The sequence below is a fragment of the Cuculus canorus genome, chromosome 27, assembly GCF_017976375.1.
Source record: "Cuculus canorus isolate bCucCan1 chromosome 27, bCucCan1.pri, whole genome shotgun sequence".
NCBI classification, from domain to species: Eukaryota; Metazoa; Chordata; class Aves; order Cuculiformes; family Cuculidae; genus Cuculus; species Cuculus canorus.
This window is the reverse complement of record NC_071427.1, coordinates 4,003,222-4,022,505: the sequence shown is the minus strand read 5'-3', so window position 1 is coordinate 4,022,505 and position 19,284 is coordinate 4,003,222. Positions and strand designations below refer to the sequence as shown.

Here is a 19,284-nt window from a genome sequence, read left to right as displayed (position 1 = left end):
CATCTTCCAGCACAGGGGATGCAGCCACGAGCATCTTCCAGCACAGAGATGCAGCCACGAGCATCTTCCAGCACAGGGATGCAGCCACGAGCTTCTTCCAGCACAGGGGATGCAGCCACGAGCATCTTCCAGGACGGGGATGCAGCCACGAGCATCTTCCAGCACTCTGCCTGGAACTGCCTCCCCCCTGGCTACCAGTGATCAAGGTGGGACTCCGACTGTGATGTGGCATAAGGCCCTTCCCTCCCCTTCTCCCCAGACACCCCAAAACCACAGCTCTTGGCTCTCCTGCTCCTGGTTTTGGGGGGTTGCAGGGATTTCCCTCCCAAAAGGGTGATTTAGATTAGACATTAGGAAGAAATTCTTCATGAGGACGGTGGGGAGGCCCTGGCCCAGGTTGCCCAGAGCAGTGGTGGCTGCCCCATCCCTGGAGGGGTTCCAGGCCAGGTTGGATGGGGCTTGGAGCCCCTGATCCAGTGGGAGGTGTCCCTGCCCATGGCAGGGGGTGGAACTGGATGGGCTTTGAGATCCCTTCCGATTCAAACCATTCCATGGTTCTATGATTCCATGATCTCCCCTGTGGATGCCTGAGCCCATCCTCTCCATCTCTTTATCCCTTGGGTTTTGGCCCGTATGTGGTGGTAGAGCTGGGTTGGCCGTTTCCCTATGAGAGACGAGGGATGCTCTCCACATCTCCCCTTAAAGGCATTGTTGGGGTGAAATCACCCTGGGATGGGTTTGTGCCTTCTCTTCAGCTGCTTCGGCTGTGGGTTTCTGCTGCTCATTTACCCCAAGGCACCTCCTCTGCCTGGAGAAACTGAGGCACGGCACCACCTTCCCCACCCCGTGGGCGCCCACCCTTCCTCGGTCCCATCCTCATTCTGAGCTCTGGGGGTCCCTTGGCGTGGGGGAGCAGCCCCGAAATGGGGGTGCAAAGCAGGAGCTGGGAAACCTAAGTGTGTTCACAGGAAAACATTTCTCCTTAAGATCTCATCTCAATCTCCCCTCTTTCAGCTCCAAACCCTTCCCCCTCATCCTATCCCTGCAATCCCTGATCCAGAGCCCCTCCCCAGCTTTCCTGCAGCCCCTTTCAGCACTGGAAGCTGCTCTAAAGCCTCCCCACAGCCTTCTCTTCTCCAGGCTGAACAACCCCAACTCTCTCAGCCTGTCCTTGGGTGGGAGGTTCTCCAGCCCTCGGATCATCTCCGTGGCCTCCTCTGGGTTCACCCCAACAGCTCCACGTCCTCCCTGTGCTGAGGACTCCAGAACTGCACACAGGGCTCCAGGTGAGGTCTCATCAGAGCAGAGCAGAGAGGCAGAATCCCCTCCCTCCCTGCTGGCCACGCTGCTCTGGATGCAGCCCAGGACATGAGTGGTTTCTGGGCTGTGAACACGCATCGCCAGTTCGTGTTGAACTTCTCCTCCCTCAGCACCTTAAGTCCTTCTCTTCAGGGCTGCTCTCAATCCATTCTCCACCGAGCCTGGATTTGTGCTCTAGACCTACAAATTTCTTCTCGTTTGGGCTCTGAGCAGTGTTTGCCATGCCTTGGTCTGCAGCCCACTGGTGCCTGAGGAGACAGGCGATGGAAGCCCTGACAGGTCCAGGTCGCAGCCCCCAGGCTGGGCTCAGCTCTCGGTGCTCGCTGCAGCCCATGCGCCAGCATCCTGCAGCTCACTTGCAGCCAGGCAGCAGCTGGCGGCTCACAGGCGAGTAAACAGGAGGCCCCGCATGGGGAGATGAAAGCAGGGAGCTGCCTGGGCGGCGGAGGGGGAAAAGGCGGAGGCAGAAGTAGAGCAAGGCTGAGCGCTGGCTGCGGTGGCTCTGCAAACCTGTCAGGGCAACATCCTGCACTGCCGCACAGGAAAGGCTCAGCTGCAGCTGCAGCTTCAGGCCCTGTGGCTCTTCTCCCCTAATGATGTATTTCTTCCTCCTCCTCCTCCTCCCCCCTTGGCTGAGCTGGTGTTGCATGGAAGCAGCCAGCTCTTTCACCCCCAAAAATGCAGAACAGAGGAAAGCAGCGGTGGAACCAGATGAGTTTGAAGATCCCTTCCAATCCAAACCATTCCACAATTCCATGATTCTAAGGCAGGGCATTGCAGTTGTGTGGGTGACAGCAAGACAGGCGATGCGCACACCCAGACACGGCGCTCACAGCATCCGAGGTCCGTGTGGAAGAGAAAACAGGGGAGAAGCAACACGGGCTGACCCAGCACCGCTCACAGCATTCCATAACTCAGCACTCAGGTCCTTTCCCTGCAGGATTTGTGCCTTTCCCTGGTTGTATGCAGGATGCAGCCTCGCTCCCGGGGCACTGCAGGGCTTGGGTGGGTGTTGCACCCTCACCCAGGCAGCAAAGGAGCTCAGCTCCATGGGGGGCTCTGCCCACAGCACCCAGTCGGGAAAAGGAGATGTGGCTCCAGCTGAGCCATGTGCCGGGAATGCCGGGAGAGGGGCTGCAAGGGCAGTGGGAGGGCTCAGCACCTCTGCCATGGGTGGCGAGCAGGCAGAACCGGGAGCTGCAGAGCCCAATCCTGGCCTGGAAAACAACCTGCAGATAGTGAATGCAACACTTGGCCAACCTGGTCCATCCCCATGGATGTCTGTGCCCGCAGCTCCTTTCTGTGGCAGCGAAGAACCTGCCAGACCACATCCACTCCAGTTTTAGAGTTGGGACAATCACCCCTTGGGAATAGTGACATTCCAGACGCAAGTCAGGACAAGGCTGCTGGTCAAGCTCCAGCCCCACAGCCCTGGGAACGTGCGTGGGGCTCAGAGCAGCCCAGTCCGGACACCTGGGGAGCGAGAGGAATCACAGCCCAGGGCAGCAGAGCCAGGAGCAAACACCTGGAGCTTCAGGCGCTGTAGGGAGCAGCTCTCCAGCACGCTTCCCGAGAAGTTCAGACACACTGTGTTTGTTTTGCCGATAGAAAGCCTCTGACGAGCTTGTAATCATGAGACGTTTAGCAATCGGAGTGCGCTATGTAAATACACCATAATTTATTGGATCCATTTCAGAGAATTATAGTGGTATTTGTACGAGTGTCCTAACGATAGTACAAGAAATGAGAGTCACGTACGTACAGAGATTCCAGGACACAGGAAAACTTGGTAAGGAAGAATGAGTTAGTGGTGGTTTGGTCCCTGTTCATAGAAACCTCTGCCCTCACTGTAACCCCAGACCCTTAGGTAGAGCCATCTACCTACCTTGGGGCGCTGCAAAGCTCTCGGCAGGCAGCAGAGTCGCTTGGGGAAGCAGCAGGCGAGGGCTGTGGTCTCTGCCTTCACACCAGAGACTTTGGTTATGAGATTTGTGCAGCTGAGTGGGATGTGCTGCTCAGGGAGAAGGCTCCATACCCTAACGGGAAGCAGAAAATGGTCCACGGGCAGCTGGAAAGCAAGCAGCCCAGTTCCTTCTCAGCAGGGTCAGCGTACCACAAGGAGGTGGAGAAGTGCAGGTGTTCGAGAAGACTTCCCCACGCCTTTTCCAGCGCATTCCCTCTGCTCATGACCACAAGGCACAGGTCTGGTTGGCCTGATGCTGCCAGGGCTGTGCACGGGGCAAAGCTCAGCTTGGAGCTGGTATAAAATGCAAGAGCAGATTCACATCGGCAGCGCTCCAGCACGGCTCCATCAGCAGCAGCAGCACTGGTCCAGCCAAGGAAGAAATCCAAGTCCAACTTTTTTTCAGAGGGAAAGCAAGGTGGGCCAAGCCTTGGGGAGAGGATGCCAAGCAGAGGGCGAACACAAAAGCAGCTCTGTCCAAAAACTGGATTCACAGCCAGTGGAAGAGGTGCTGGAACCAAACAGCACCTCAGGGAATCCACGTACACCAACATTTCTTCCCCAATCCCCACGTAACCTCCCTTCACGAGTGGGAAATGGGTGTCCAGAGGGAAGTACCGCTTCCATGGCAGCACCAGCTACACAACACGGCTCTGTCTGAAGCATCTGGCTCGGCTTGCTTGGTGCCGTTGCAGTGAGGAGACAGGGACGAGGCAACACAGGGCGGCTCTTCCCTCCTCAAAGAGCAAGCAGTTCCACCAAGAGGCCCCAAATATTTTCTTTTTTTTATAGAAATTACTATAAAAAACTAGTTAATCTAGAGCATCTTTAAAAAAATATTCCTGCAATATCACAGTTTTACATTGAAACTCGTTAAAAATATAGAGATTTCTTTAACAAAACGTCTCTGTTCTCCCCTTGAATCATGTCTCCAACGCAGGAGTGAGACTCTGAGTCCTCAGAAGAGACGCCGAGGTGGGAGCAGGAGGGTCTGATCTCAGTGGCACATCCGGGAGGTCATTTCCTTCTGTCAAAGGGACAGAAAAGCAAGGGACCATGAATGAAGATCCAGATTAGGGTTGTTCAGCCTGGAGAAGAGAAGGCTCCAGGGAGACCTTAGAGCAGCTTCCAGTGCTGAAAGAGGCTACAAGAAAGCTGGGGAGGGGCTCCGGATCAGGGAGCGCAGGGATGGGATCAGGAGGAAAGGTTTTGAGCTGAAAGAAGTGAGATTGAGACGAGATCTTAAGGAGAAATGTTTTGCTGTGAGGGTGGGGAGGCCCTGGCCCAGGCTGCCCAGAGCAGTGGTGGCTGCCCCATCCCTGGAGGGGTTCCAGGCCAGGTTGGATGGGGCTTGGAGCCCCTGATCCAGTGGGAGGTGTCCCTGCCCATGGCAGAGGGTGGAACTGGATGGGCTTTGAGGTCCCTACCAACCCAAACCATTCCATAATTCTATGATTGCCAGGTAAGGGTGTGGATGAAAAAACCTCACCTGTGTGGAGTGGTAAATACTCTTCTCAGGCATGCAGTGACGCTGTTACTAAGAGCTGCGGATTGGGCAGGGCTGTCTTCCCACCACCACTCACGCTCACAACACCCTTCCACTGCCCAGCGGCTCTGCAGGTTCGCTCTGCTGCTCACAGCTTTAGAAAGTGCATCCCCACCTCCTGGCCACATTCCTCATCCTTCAGACCCCCGGCAAAGGCAGTGGTGTTGCCCTTGTTTTTCAGCACGAGAATTAAACTCAGAGAGGCAGATTTAGCCATCTACATCCTGGAGGACACGGGGCACGCAAACAAGGCCAGCCAGCTGCTAGAAACGCAGGGAAGTCACTGGAGAACATCAGCTTCCCCCAGCTGATGCCCAAATGACCCTGGCTTGGCTGTGTCTGTATATCCTGACTCCCATTTTCCTGAGAGCCAAACTGCAAGGCCAACTGATGTCCTCAATTTAGGCAGTTTTGAGAAGGTACCAAGAGAGACCTTTCCAACTCCTCCACCCCTTTTGCAGCCCTGGACAGATCCACTTCCATCCCACTCACCAGTGGTTCCAGCTCCTTGGTGTCTATGAGATTGAACTCTTTCACAAAGTAGTAAAAGTGCTTGTAGCAAGTGTTCACGTGGGCTTCCGACCCCATCTGGGTGATCCTGTCGAAATGGTGGATGTAGACGTGGACGAAGACTCGGAAGAGCCTGGAGAGAATCTTCTTCACCACTGGGAGGAAGTTCTTGGGGAAGGGAGTACCTGGGAGGGGAGACAGGACCAGGAGAAACGTTCAGTGAAGTTAAAACTGGTTCCTTGGGGCTAAAACAAATTGATAAAACAGACAAACTGAGACAGAAGAGCTTCTGCCCCTGGAAATTTCCACTTTCCCTCTTCTTTTCCCTTTCCGTCTGGATCAGATATTTCAAAGCACAGTGACAGAGTGCTGCAAACCATTGATCACTGCCGGTGACTGAAAACAAGAGACTAGCCTTGAAAACCCCAGCAGCTGTTTCAGTTTGATAGAGTTTTCTTCTTCTCCTTTTCAGCCCGTTTACATAAACAGTGCAAAACATTAGATATGACCAAGCAACTTCCCAAAAGAAAGAGCTGGTGCTGTTAGCATCCCACAGTTATCTCGTTTTTTGATATGTCTGTAGCTCTTCAGTTAAAAATTAAAGACATTAAGGTCCTCTTTAAAGCCATCAGTCCTCTGGGATTTGTTCAGCCGAGGCCTGGCAACGAAGCCTGGCCAACTGGTCACCCTAGGAGAATATCAGGGTTTAAAGTTCACCCGGGTGGTTTCTGGAGGAGCGAGGATCAGTTGAAACCTTTCAGTGCCCTGCAAGAACTGCAGCACTTCAGGGCGAAGAATCTGGGAAAAGCTGAGCTGAAAACAACAACAATAACAATTAAAAAATCCAAACCACAACCCTCCTGCTGTTGGAAGCTTGTCAGAACAAACACCCTGTTCAGAGTCCCCAAAGTCTGGCAGAAGAGTCCCAACACCAGGCAGCACAGCAGGCATCTGGGCAACAGGAGGAACGGGTGGGGAGGATTGCAGTGCTCTGGCTGTCGGAAGGACTGGCTGTTTCAGCCCTGTTTCCCCCTCCTCTGCTCACTCGGTATCAGATTTAAGCAGCGTTTGGAGACCTGGAAATGTTTGTGCGACAGATGTGTCCCAAGCAGGGGCCAACTCTGCCCCATCCGGGCTTTGATGGGATAAAGACCAAGTTAGGGTTAGGGAAGGGTCTTTCAAGACCAGGTTGGATGGAGCTTGGAGCAACCTGATCCAGTGGGAGGTGTCCCTGCCCATGGTAGGGGTTTGGAACTGGATGGGCTTTAAGGTCCTTCCAACCCAAAACATTCCACGACTCTATGATAAATGCTGGGGCAGGAGTAAAAGGAACTCTGCTGCGTTTTATCTTTTGCATCCCAGAAGATGGGAGCTCTGAATGGGATCAATCACATTTACCTAATGCTTTAGATACTGAATTCTCACATCTTATTCAACACAAAATAAACAAAAACCCCAACAATCTTCGTCCCAAAGGCAGCACACAAAGCTGTGTTTGGATAAGCAGATTTAGGTGTCTTAGGTCGAATTCTGGTTTCCATCACTCTGGCAATAGATAAAACGCTGCCCCTCCCTCCATGCACGTGTCAGCATCCCACCCAGCTGCAACAAACAACCGAGGGCACGCCAGGAAGCATCGAGCCAGAAAGGGCAGAGTCAGCCAACGCCAGCCTGTAATAATAAAGAGGCTCATTATGGAAACAAGGCCACCAGACACAGAGCACACATGTTCAACGCAAGCTAACAATCAGCTCTAGAAGAGCTGTCTGTCAGGAGCCCGTCAGTGGGGCCATAGAATGGTTTGGGTTGGAAGGGACCTCCCCAGCTTTCCCGGAGTCCCTTTCAGGACTGGAAGCTGCTCTAAGGTCTCCTTGGAGCCTTTTCTTCTCCAGGCTGAAAAAAACCAGCTCTCTCAGCCTGGCCTCATACAGGAGGAGCTCCAGCCCTCGGATCATTTTCACGGCCTCCTCTAGCTTTGCTCTGCCAGAGACTGACTTTTCTAATAGCAGCCTCTTGTTTTTGCTGCTTAGGCTCAGCTTGGCTTTCCTCAAGGTACCCATGCCTCCAAACCTGGCACAGCTTTGGGTATTTTAACATTCCAGAAGAGCTATGAAGTCTCCCAGGTGCTCAGAAGAGCTTATTACACTGAGCAGCACAAAACGAAACCACCCTGCTACAAGGGTGACCAACAGCATCACCTGGAACAGAAACAAGACCTCAGGGCTCCAAGGAGAAAGCTCTGTACCAGCTTCCCAGTCACAACTGGAGCTGAACTCACCGACATTGGTGGGGAAGATGTCCTCGTTGTTGATCTGTACCTCAATCCAGTCCATCAGGAGGTTCATGTACTGGGGAGCAGAGAGGGCTGTGGGTTTGCGGTACTTGTGCTCGTCCTGCCATCGGTACTCGTACTTGGGTCCCCCCGACATGACGGGGCAGGACTGCTCTGTGCAATAGTCACTGATGGTACCGTAGATCAGGTTGATGCGGTTGAAGAAGTCCACCACGTGCACAGCCACCCAGTCGTTCTGCTCCTCGCCCGGTGGCAGCTGGACGGCGACTTTCAAGTCCAGGCCAGCATTGAGCGAGGCTTGAGCCTTCTTGTGCAGCTCAAACCGCTGAGTCCCCGGCTCAAACTTACGCTTGGGCCGGAAGGTTTTGTCTTTATTGAACACTTGCTTTAAAGCATGGGACATTTTTCTTCTCTTTCTTCTTTTCCAGGTCCGTAGCGATGACAACCAGAGACGCAGCGCTGCTGGGTCACTTCCCGGGGCAGGGCTGGGGTGACTCTGATCTTCACAGCAACCTCCCGCTGCTCATCTGGTCCTGATCTGCAAGGCAGCACAGAAGGGCAGCGATTAGGAGCAGCTCTCTCCACAGGAAACCTTGCCTCAATCCCATAGGAAGAGATCTGGGATGCCATCTGGGCTCTCGACCCAGATCTGAGGAGGGGGAGGAAGCCAACGCCAGCTTTCCTTCCTTTCCCTTCCCCTTTACAGCGTGTCGGCTCGGCTCTCGGGGGTGATTCAGGCTGAAGGAAGAGTCAGCCCTGCACAGTCTCTCTTGCGGATGCAGGGATGAAGGATCCAGCCCCACAGAGAAGAGATGGGATGGGAAGGAGCAAATCCAGACACCGAGGGGTGGGCTCCGCACGCGACTCTGTGGGACATGGCTGCCGTTCACCCCCAGCATCACCACACCGAGACCCAAACTGCATAGAAACACGGAGAAACTCCACCACCACGCAGCTCCGCCGCACCACAGAGGGGTAAAACTTTAAGATGGGTTTTACCTGGACCAGTCTTTCACCTGGATCAGGATTTTCCCCTACCCTTCCCTCCGAGTTCACCTCAAAGGGGAGGTTATGACAACCCACAATAAAGCTTCTCTCTCCTGCCAGGTGCTCTCCAACCATTTAAAGCAGGAGCCACACGCGCAGCCGCAGCACTGAGGACAGGACACGGAAGAGCAGAGAGGAACAAGAAAAAGAAGAAGTTGCAGTTCAGGCACCCAGAAAGAGAATATCCTGAAATAACATCAGCCACAGCCTCTTCTGCAGGTGCAGACAGACCATAAATATGTTTTTCACTTCACTTTAGCTCACTTCAAGTTGAAGGCTGGTCAAAAGCTGGAAGAACAGGGAAACCTCGCCTTCCTCTTCCAGTCTGTGGAAAGGAATTAGCTCCAAGAGGGTGAGACTGATGCTAAGATCTGAAAGGGCGCTGTTTATCTGCAGCTAATTATACCTCCTTTGTTCCCACATCCATCCCTGTGGATAATTCGTGTCAAGCTGCTCTTTGATGGAAGCTCACGGCAGAAAGCTGCGTGTACTAAAAATATTATTTTACAGAGAAATAAATGAAGTAACAGAAACGAACTAAAGCTGATGCCTTCCTGAATCTGGCAAATAAGAGTTTCCATACTTTGATAAGCAGGCAAGCAAAGCAAAACCCTTTCACCAAGCAAAAATCTACTTGGATTTACAGGATCCACAGTGTTGTGCAAATAATATCCTCATGTTGGCAAGAAACCCCCAAATTCAAGGTCAAAACTACCTTTGCTGCAACGCAGCCCCTCTCTAACAGATGCTGCACAGCGCTAATCAGCATTTCTTCCCTGGAGAAAGATTAAAAAGATTTAAACCAAGGCCTCTTCTTTTCTTATTTAATTATAGCAAGGAAGAAAACCCAAACCACTGCAGTTTGTCCCACTAAGAACAGGCTTGACATTTCCTAGTGCTGCTTTTCCTGCAGAAACAGGCTCAGGAACCTCTTCTGTGCAGGAGCACAGAATCACAGAATCATGGAACTGTTAAGGTTGGGAAAAGACCTCTAAGCTCATCCAGTCCAACCATCAGTCCAATACCACCATCCCTACTAAACCAAGTCCCAAAGTGCCACATGTCCATGGTTTTTGAACCCCTGCAGGGATGGAGATTCCACCACTGCCCTGGGCAGGCTCTGTCGGGGCTTCATCACTCTTTAGTAAGGAAATTTTTCACAATATCCAACCTAAACCTCCTCTGGTGAAACTCAAAGCCATTTCCTCTCATCCTATGACTTGGGAGCTCTTCCTATCACTTGAGTCTCTTCTCTTGGGAGAAAAGCCCAGCACCCACCTCGCTCCAACCTCCTTCCTGAGAGCTGCAGAGAGCGATGAGGTCTCCCCTCAGCCTCTTCTTCTCCAGGCTCAACAGCCCCAAGTCCCTCAGCCTCTCCTTGTGAGACTTGTTCTTACGGGAGATCCACACTCCCAGCAAACACATCCTGATGAGGTGTGTGATCCACCACAGACATGGTTAGAGGAAGCAGCCGAGGGACGGTCGAGCATGAGGTGGCAGCTTTGGTTGCCAGAGCTGTGTCAGAGCCTGGCCACATCCTGCGGCACAACGCCGAGGCGCACCGGTGGGCGGAAACACCAGGGGACTGCACCCACCCCACCGCGGTGCCACGTCCGGAGCGAAGGCAGGATTGGCCTCCGTGTAACCAACGATGCAGAGAGCAGGTGCTGAGTCTGCAAGCTCTTCCCAGCAGGAAATCAGTCCCAGAAGGACTTGCACGCAATGATTTCCTTACACTGAAGATGGAGAAAGAAACATCCTTTAAAAGAAAAGAGCCACAGAGAAGCACGAGCATCACCTTCCACAGTCCCTGGAGGGCTGGCAGCATCCTTCAACACAGTTCAATGCTATTCCCACTGATTTTCCGTATGATCTGTTAAATTCCAGTGAATCCATGTGCATCCATGCTGGCCAGAGCCTGCAGCCAGGCAGTGTCCCTTCAGCTGGATAAGGACACGATCCTCAAGCAGGGCTCAGGCTGCAGCTACAGGACCTGACCCCCGTCCCAGGTTGCCCAGAGCAGTGGTGGCCCCATCCCTGGAGGGGTTCAAGGCCAGGTTGGATGGGGCTTGGAGCCCCTGATCCAGTGGGAGGTGTCCCTGCCCATGGCAGGGGGTGGAACTGGATGGGCTTGAAGGTCCTTTCAACCCAAACCACTCCATGATTCTATGACTCGGCACAGAGCAGGGGATGGGGTGAAACAATGGAAAAACCACAGGGGAAACACCCAGACATCCCGTGGGCTGGGCCACCCGCAACAAGAAGCAAACATGGACCATTTTTCAGAAGAAATTGTCATCTGAGCAGGACGAAGAGGCTTCAAACATGGCTTATTTGGTATCGAGGCAATATCTGTCCTACAAACAACTTCCTCTTCCTACAGAGAGATTGCTCATGAGAACCGGGAAGCTTGACGCAGCAGCAACCGTCTCTCAGTCCATCCAGCATCCATCTGAAGACATTAGCGAAATGAGTAGCTAGGACTTCAAGCAGATGCAGCCTGTTTAATTACAGTCTTGGGCTGCAGCTGAGCTATAGAAACGTTTAGCTCTAGGGAAAAAAAACAGGCACAGAGACCAAAAGCATCCCTGACATTGCTCAAAGATGATATCATACATAAAACACCTACTTCCACAGGCAGGAGTCACAGCCCGGGCAGCGCTGAGGCACTGCCTTTGCACAGAAGAGAAAGCAAAGGTTGGGGATGATCAGGTTATGGGACACGCAAAGCACCTGGATGTGATCCGCAAGCTTCAAAGACGAAGGGAAAAAATTAATCTCCCCAAACAAACCCGCAGGACGTTTTGTTTATGCCTCCTTTCCAGCCAGTCAAGATTACAGCCCACGTCACCGGTGCTCCGAGAGGACCTTGGCCACCCCTCCAAGATCACACAGCTGCTGCAGAGCCCCGTGCTGTGGCAGGCTGAGCACAAACAAACCTCCGTCTCCTCCGCTGCTCCCAAGGACATGGGAGCAGCAGCTCCATGTTACACCAGTTCAGTCCCCTGCTTCCCAGCGAGAGGGATCCAGCTCTGGCCCCCCCTGCCCTTCTCAAAAGCTCAGTTTCTCCCCTCCTCCCTCTTGCCGATGGCGATCCAAGGAAACGCTCTGCTGGGAATTCCTCTCTCTTCCCTCACTGGGAACAGCAGATCCTGCGGTGCTGCTTGACTCTAAAACCAGGCGCTGTGCAGGGGACGCCCAGAGCAGTTGCTCTTTGCGACCTCAGTACAGCTCAGATGGATGAAAAAAGGCAAGAATTGCCTCCTCCGAAACACCGGGACACCACCTCCCTTCACACACCCGCTGCAGCTTTCGAGGCATCAGTAACATTCCTGCTGGATTCTGCCCTCCTGCAGAGGCTGAATGGCCAAAACCCTCTCCCAGGAGCCCCACGACTGCTTCGTCAGAGCCTGCCTGAGCAACACCCAGCGCTCCCCTCCACCGCTGATGCTGTGCAGGGGTTTAAAGCAGCTGGGAAACAAACTCACCGCGAGTCAGCCCGCCAGCAAGCCCCTACCTGCATCTTCCACGCCAGCCGATCACCCCAAGACAGCTCAGCTCTCGCCTCAACTCCTCGGAGCGCTTGCAGGCGCTGGGGCAGAGCTTCCTTCTTCAAAATGGGAGGGGGGATGAAAGTCCCGTTTGATGCGCGGCCGCAATCCGCAGGGTCCCGCTGGTTAGGGAGGTGTCATACCAGCAGCCACTTCCCTCCAGTGACCCCAGCACCGCAGCAGCTCACATCCTGCTCCCTGGCTGCTCAGAGAGCCCGTAAAACCCCTGAGCGCAAGGCATTACTGAAAAGAATTGATCTCTCGCTGCCTTTGAAGGCAGCTCTGCTGGTGTCCCGTGAGGTGACACCGACATGCTCAGCACCTGCACCAACTCCAGATGAAAAACTCCTATAATCGCAGCCCTTCGGTGATGATTCTGAGTTGGTCACTCCTTCCCCACGGCTCCCTGAAACGGAACCCCCGGCTTCCCCTCGCTGTTCTCAGTGTCCTCGCTCACTGCTATCACGTCGCTCAGGCCAGAGATTCAAATAAAGGACACAAACCCATCCCTGCTGGTTTCACAGAGCAGCCACAACGCACTGGATGCAGCCGGCACTTCCAAGTCAAAACTGAACTTGCAGAGTACACCCAAAGAGCAAAGTGGCTTGAAAATAAAGAATCAAAGTGGCTTCAAAATGAAGAACTTAAATGAAAAAGAACAGATAGACGCACAAGGACATTTTTTCCCCTAACTCCCCTCCTCCTTTCACAAACACCTTCTCACTGTTGTTCTCCACTAGCTCAGATTCACAGGATCCCGTTTTTCTACAATCAAAGCAGAGATTTTAATATGGAGAGTGAGGATCAGACCAGTTAGGACAAGCAGGACCGGACTGGTACTCACTACAGCCGGTTCCTCTGCCTCTGGAGCTGCTCTGGCAACAGCTCGCCTTCACGGGATGAGGATTGCGCTACTCTTCCAGACTATTCTACGCTATAAGAAGCAAAGCTTCGTCCAACACGCTTACCTTTGCCCAGGCAGAGCATGGCGAGGAGCATGCAGAGCAGGCGGAGAGCTGAGCGCGGCCACGGCAGGCACGCCAAGCCATCCACAATCCCAGCAAGACGGCGCTTCCACGTCAGCCAGCTTCCTGTCTGGCACTGACTCCGGCCTCACAGCCCAGGGAGCTGCCAGCGTTTTCCCAAAGGCTCATCCTTCCCCTCCGCAAGCTCGGTCGTGTTTCTCTCCTTTCTGCTGCAAGGTTGCTCCAGGAGCAGAACCCAGCAGCTGCCTCGGCATCCCTTGGTTTTCATCCACGCCAGCTCCTGGCAGCAGAAGCTGCTCTGAAGTTAAAGGAGAGGGAGCCGTGAGAGGATCCAGCCCAGCTGCACCCACAGCCCCAGGCTGGGCGAGACACGAGCAGCGCGTTTGTTCTGCTGCTCTGCAGGACAATACCCACATTTTTCTCTTGGAAAACTGCTTTAGTTGCAGCCTTCGCAACACGCTTAACAGAAACTGTACAGTTTAAATGCTGAAATCCCAAGGTTTAGGCAAACAAAGAGCCCTTTATATCACACTACAAAGTCAGTCCTAAGAAAGCTTTGCTGTTGCCAGCCCCGTGATACAAATCTGCTGCACAATATGGAAATTCCCAAGTAAGAATCTTACCGACAGCCCAGCTCCCGGTACTTCCCAGAAAGAGGAGCAGGGCAATCCCTTTACACGCCTCTAAGCCATGCAAACACAGAGCCTATTGCATTGCCTTATGCATAAGAAAAGGAAGCAGATAATAATAAAAGACCAAAAATAGTTATACCTGGCTTTAACCGGTGTCTTCATTTCCCCTGTCTTCAGACTAGTTTTAAAGTCAAATTAAGTTTATACCACAAAGGCAAAAGCTTTGTTAAATTGAGCCACAGCCGGGTTAGCAGGAGACGCAGTGACCCAAGCAGAGCCTGTGGGGCAGCACACAGAAACGCAGCGGAAAGCCCAGGTCACCTCCAGGGATGGGGAAGCCACAACTTCTCTGAGCATCCTGGGCCAGGGCTTCCCAATCCTCGCAGCAAAACATTTCTGCCTAAGATCTCACCTAAATATCCCCTCATTCAGCTGAAAACCGCTCCCCCTCACCGAGCAGCGAGAGACGTTTGTCCACCATCAGGAGCAGGATGGAGAAGCAGGCAAGGTATCGCCCACCTTGGAGCTCACGGATGGATCCAGCCCACGTGGCGACAGCAGAAGGGACGTTACGGGGTTTGTGTGATGGAGCTCCCACCACAAGCAGATCCTCACTGGAAGCAGGTAAGGATGGGGCTGGAGAACCCTTTCTAGCAGGGAAGAGGGAAGGCCAAAGCGCCTCTATCCTCTGCACGCAAGGCTGGATTTCCAGCATGGGGTGCCCCCTCAGCCCCCAGGCATCCTCCCCACGGCGGGTGGAAAAGCCACACAAGAAAGTAACTTCTGTAAAAGGTCACTTCTTCCCAAAAGGGGGAGGTCGGGCAGCAGAGGCTGAACTTTAAAAATCTTCACTTGCAAGCCCAGAAGTGGCCGCAGCATAGCAGGAATCCCTGTCAGAGCCTGAAGTGTTACTGATGTTGAGCCCATTTTCTTGCCTCTTACGCGACATCTGCATCCGTAGCGATGCCAGAGACACAGCTCTCCTGGAAGGGTTCCACGGATCCCGCTCGCAATTCCAAGCCGGCTGCGTGCGGAGGCAGAGCTAATCCGCTGCAGGCTCCGCAGGCGCTGAGTTAAGCCGACAAGCTGGGTCACGACTCCAGGAGACAGGTTAACTGCACAGACAAATATTCCTGGGATGAACCACAGGCAGTGGGCGGCTGGCGGCACGCTAGGAGCAGCGCTCTCTTTGTGAGGTTGCAGGGGCCGTGTTTTGCATCCTGCTCCTTCGGGAAGGGCTTTTGCTCTCCTGCAGCCAGACTCCGTCCCCCAGCAAAGGAATCGCATGGAGCAGCACAGTGTTTGCTGAGTCCAAGTTCTCAGCTACACCTTTCGCTCTGCTTTTCAGAGAATCATAGAATATGAATGTTGGAAGGGACCTTAAAGCTCATCAAGTTCCACATGGCAGGGACACCTTCCACTGGATCAGGCTGCCCAAGGCCCATCCAACCTGGCCTGGAACACCTTTTTTCCAGGCTCCCCATCACTGTCCATGCTGGGCAGGGATATTTTTGAGCCAATAGCAGCTCCATTGGGATCTGCCCCCACCTAAGGAGAAGGTAACACCGGTTTGGAGCAGGAATTTTAACTTAGGCTGACAAAAGAGTTTTAACAGGGTGGCTAAGGTTTGAATCACAGGAGATGCAAGGGCTACGAGCGCCTTCACCCAGAGACTGAGACAGAGCACGAGCCAGACACAAGGCCAACGCTTCCCACGGCAGAGCTAATCCCACAGACAAATAAATTCCTCTTCTCCCCAAGTTAACATGATGCTCTCAGAAGAAAAGCAGCATTGAAGGCAGATGCCCATGAGGCTTGCCCTCCCCTCCATGAGGAGATATGGCAGTAAAGCAATAAACTAGCATGTCTCCGGACTAGGAATGAGCCCACTGATGTGGAGCTGGAGATCACCTCAAGACTGACCACATCACAGGACCTGCTGCCACAGAGTGAGAGGAGAAAGAGAAGGAAGGGAGAAAAAACCAAAGGCCCATCAGACAGCCCCAGAAGAAGCCTGCAGTCAGGGTAAAGAAAAAAAAATGCTGTGGCTTTCAATCCAGCCATGAGCCTTACTGAGCTTTGGCTTCAAACTGGGACAGGGTACAGATGGCTGTAGAACTAAAGAATGGTTTGGGTTGGAAGGGTTGGAAGCCCATTCAGTTCCACCCCCTGCCATGGGCAGGGACACCTCCCACTGGATCAGGGGCTCCAAGCCCCATCCAACCTGGCCTGGAACCCCTCCAGGGATGGGGCAGCCACCACTGCTCTGGGCAACCTGGGCCAGGGCCTCACCACCCTCACAGCAAAACATTTCTCCCCAAGATCTCCCGTTTCATTGGAAGCAGAACGGCACTCTCAGCACAGCAGCTCCAGCGGGAAGCCAGCAGTGGCTGAAACAAGATTCACGGAGAACTCTGCCTCCCAGGGGCATCTGGGAACGGGAGGATAAAGACGCAGCCCAAGGTGCACTCTTCATCGACAGCATTAGCTGGATATTACGTATTCCTAAAGATAAGCTCCTAAACCTCCAGCAAAGCTGGTTATGGATCCACTTACAGCAGCATTTATGGCTCAAGTATCACAAAATACTTTCCTGTCTTATAAGACATTAAAACTCAGACGTTGAGGGCAATTCCCTTCCTAGATCCGAATGACGTGTGCAGGGCAGGTCAGGGTTTGCAATATCCCAGCTGTGACCCCACAGGCTTTCACAACTGAGAAGGGAAATGCTTTTCCTTCGCATCCGATGGTCACAGAGGTCCCTGGTCCATTTACAGTGAAGCAGGAGTTATAAAACCCAGTACAGGACAATACAGCCCAGCCTCTAGAAACAGGACTGAACCACAGTTCAGTTCCAATTCAGGGGGTCCTCTGCATCCCATCAAAGAGCCAAACGTGGGCAAGGAAGCATCTAGCAAACCGCTCCAGCATTGGAGGGGAGCTGAAGCCATGAAGGAGGATGGTACTCAGGGTGGTGAGGATGCTTCGAGCTCCCCAAGGTTCAGCCAAGCAGACAGGAGCGCCCGCTTTCATTCCTGACGATGGCAACCCCAAGGAGCATCCTCAGTCCCAAAAGGGGAGCCAGCATCGTGCTCAGCACCTGGACTCAGCTCCTCAGCCCAAACTCAGAGCATCAGCTTTTGCTCCCACATCTCCAAGCTGGTACCAGCTCCCAGTACTCCCCTCCTTCCTCTCCGGGGATTTCTGAAGGTCACAAGCACACGCTCTGGCCCAAGTTAACTCCACAAGTATGTGACTCATACAGAAAGTGAATTTAAGATATGGAATACAGAGTCCAAGAAACAGCAACAGATAAACACGGGGCTGGGTGTGAGCCTAGGGCTTGGAAAGGAAGCGGGAGTGCACAGATGCAGCCCTGGGGCCCGTGATAAGCAGGTGGCTGGGGAAACATCCATCTCCCAGTAAAAGTTCCCCCTGTCCCGCATTTGGCAGAAGCCTTCCAGCCTGGAAAAGGGGCTTTAAACAAAGAAGGGATGGAAACGGACAAAGTGCAGCCACTCCTCAACTCCAAACAGTAGAAGGGATCGCGCCTTTCCCTAGCACCAGAGATCATAGAATCACGAATGGTTTGAGTTGGAAGGGACCTCAAAGCCCATCCAAGTTCCACCCCCTGCCATGGGCAGGGACACCTCCCACTGGATCAGGGGCTCCAAGCCCCATCCAACCTGGCCTGGAACCCCTCCAGGGATGGGGCAGCCACCACTGCTCTGGGCAACCTGGGCCAGGGCCTCCCCACCCTCACAGCAAAACATTTCTTCCTGAGATCTCATTGCAATCTCCTCTCTTTCAGCTTAATGACGGATGGTTCTTCTGAACATCTGTGCCACACGCTGGACAACTTCAACCCCTCTCATCTCCCTCTGGAGGAATTCCCGCTCTCCCCTTTCTGCCTGTCCTGGCACTCAGGAACGGTTTCTTGGTGGATTCTGCTGTGAGCTCAGCATCCCGCAGTTCCCAGCAGAGTTGGCTCCCACATTTCTCCCTCCTCACACAGAGTCAGGGAAGCGGGGATCCCTGTTCTCCGGGCACTGAGGAGACAGTGGGGTCTGAGCCTCAGGTCTGCGCCCTTACCTGCGACACAAACATCTGTCAGCACAGCTGGGGGAGGATGGGGGAGATGAGGAGTGAAGCACAGGGTGTGGCGGAGCAGAGGGCAGGAAATGCTGCCAGAGGCCCCTCTCCACGCTGTTTACCCCAATTCTGGGATTTGGGGTTCGCTCCTGAGGGCTGCAAGGAGCACTGAGCTGGGACCCGGAGGTAGGGGGACCCTAAAGACAGCCAAGTCCCTGCCCTGGGAGGGCCCTGTCTTGTCCCACCTCTCTCCAGGCAGCCCCCTGCCCCATGGAGGGTCCTGTGAACCCCCAGCGGGGTTAGGAGAGCCCCTCGCAACTCCAGAGGGTCCCTGAGTTTAGAGAACCCCCCCCTATCCCCATATCCAGAGGGTCTCTGCCTTGGGAGAGCCTGCCCCCCCCAGTTCCAAAGGGTCCCTGCTTTAGGAGACACCCCCAATTCCAGGGGCTCCCTGCCTTGGGAGAGCCCCCCCCCCGCCTAGTTCCAGAGGGTCCCTGCATTAGGATACCCCCCCCCCCAATTCCAAAGTGTCCCTGCCTTAAGAGACAACCCCCCCCAGTCTAATTTAGGGGGTCCCTGCCTTGGAACCCCCCCCAATTCTAAAAGGTCCCTGCATTAGGAGAGTTTCCCCCCCCAATTCCAGGGGGTCCCTGACTTAGGAGAGCTCCCCCCCCCAATTCCAGGGGGTCCCTGTGTTAGGAGAGCCCCCTCCCCAATTCCAGAGGGTCCCTGCCTCAGGAGAGCCCCCCCCAATTCCAAGGCTTCCCTACCCCAGGAGAGATCCCCCGCCCCCCCGCACTTGCCCGCTCGCAGCTCCTCGGCAGCAGCGCGGAAGCGGCTCCCCTCGTGCGGCCGCAGCACTCCGCCCCCCGCCCGCGCCGCAGCACCCGGCGCTCCCCGCGTGGCCCCTCTCAGCGCGCGGCCGCCGGCACTACTTCCTCTTAAAGGGGCCGCGACCCCGCGCCGCCCGCGGCTCCTCCCGCGGGGGGAAGGGGCGGGGCCGGGAGGAGGGGCTGGGGGGGCGTGGGGCGGTGCTCCTTTGGTTTAACTTTTATGTTATTTTATTCTACCTTTTTATAATTTTTTATTGTACATTGTTTTATTTTCCCCTTCCCCTTCCTTTCCCCTTCCCCTTCCTTTCCCCTTCCCCTTCCTTTCCCCTTCCTTTCCCCTTCCCCTTCCTTTCCCCTTCCTTTCCCCTTCCCCTTCCCCTTCCTTTCCCCTTCCCCTTCCCCTTCCTTTCCCCTTCCCCTTCCTTTCCCCTTCCCCTTCCTTTCCCCTTCCCCTTCCTTTCCCCTTCCCCTTCCTTTCCCCTTCCCCTTCCTTTCCCCTTCCCCTTCCTTT

The 19,284-nt window shown here is 54.2% G+C and overlaps 1 protein-coding gene across 4 annotated transcripts; it reads right to left on the bottom strand.

The window, feature by feature from the left end:
- Window positions 1-2,963: 2,963 nt before the first annotated feature.
- MOB3A (MOB kinase activator 3A) lies at window positions 2,964-17,668 on the bottom strand. Of its 4 annotated transcripts, none has more exons than XM_054050038.1 (4): window positions 14,368-17,668; window positions 7,618-8,170; window positions 5,322-5,524; window positions 2,964-4,310 (listed from the first exon to the last, which is right to left on the bottom strand). In XM_054050038.1, exons 2-4 carry the CDS (start codon window positions 8,033-8,035, stop codon window positions 4,281-4,283), a joined length of 651 nt encoding a protein of 216 aa, XP_053906013.1. In that variant the 5' UTR covers window positions 8,036-8,170; window positions 14,368-17,668; the 3' UTR covers window positions 2,964-4,280. The 4 variants fall into 4 exon arrangements, with proteins under 4 accessions (XP_053906013.1, XP_053906009.1, XP_053906010.1 ...); XM_054050034.1 differs by lacking the exon at window positions 14,368-17,668 and adding an exon at window positions 13,199-13,340; XM_054050035.1 differs by lacking the exon at window positions 14,368-17,668 and adding an exon at window positions 12,197-13,186.
- Between the last annotated feature and the right edge of the window lie 1,616 nt (window positions 17,669-19,284).

Bases quoted from the DNA above. Each gene is read 5' to 3' on its own strand.
- MOB3A (XM_054050038.1), bottom strand. From the start codon at position 8,035: ATGTCCCATGCTTTAAAGCAAGTGTTCAATAAAGACAAAACCTTCCGG. The intron at 5,525-7,617 runs GTGAGTTCAGCT...CTCCCCTCCCAG, and splicing joins CATCTTCCCCACCAATGTCG to GTACTCCCTTCCCCAAGAAC. The intron at 4,311-5,321 runs GTGAGTGGGATG...TCCCTTTGACAG, and splicing joins CCAAGGAGCTGGAACCACTG to AAGGAAATGACCTCCCGGAT.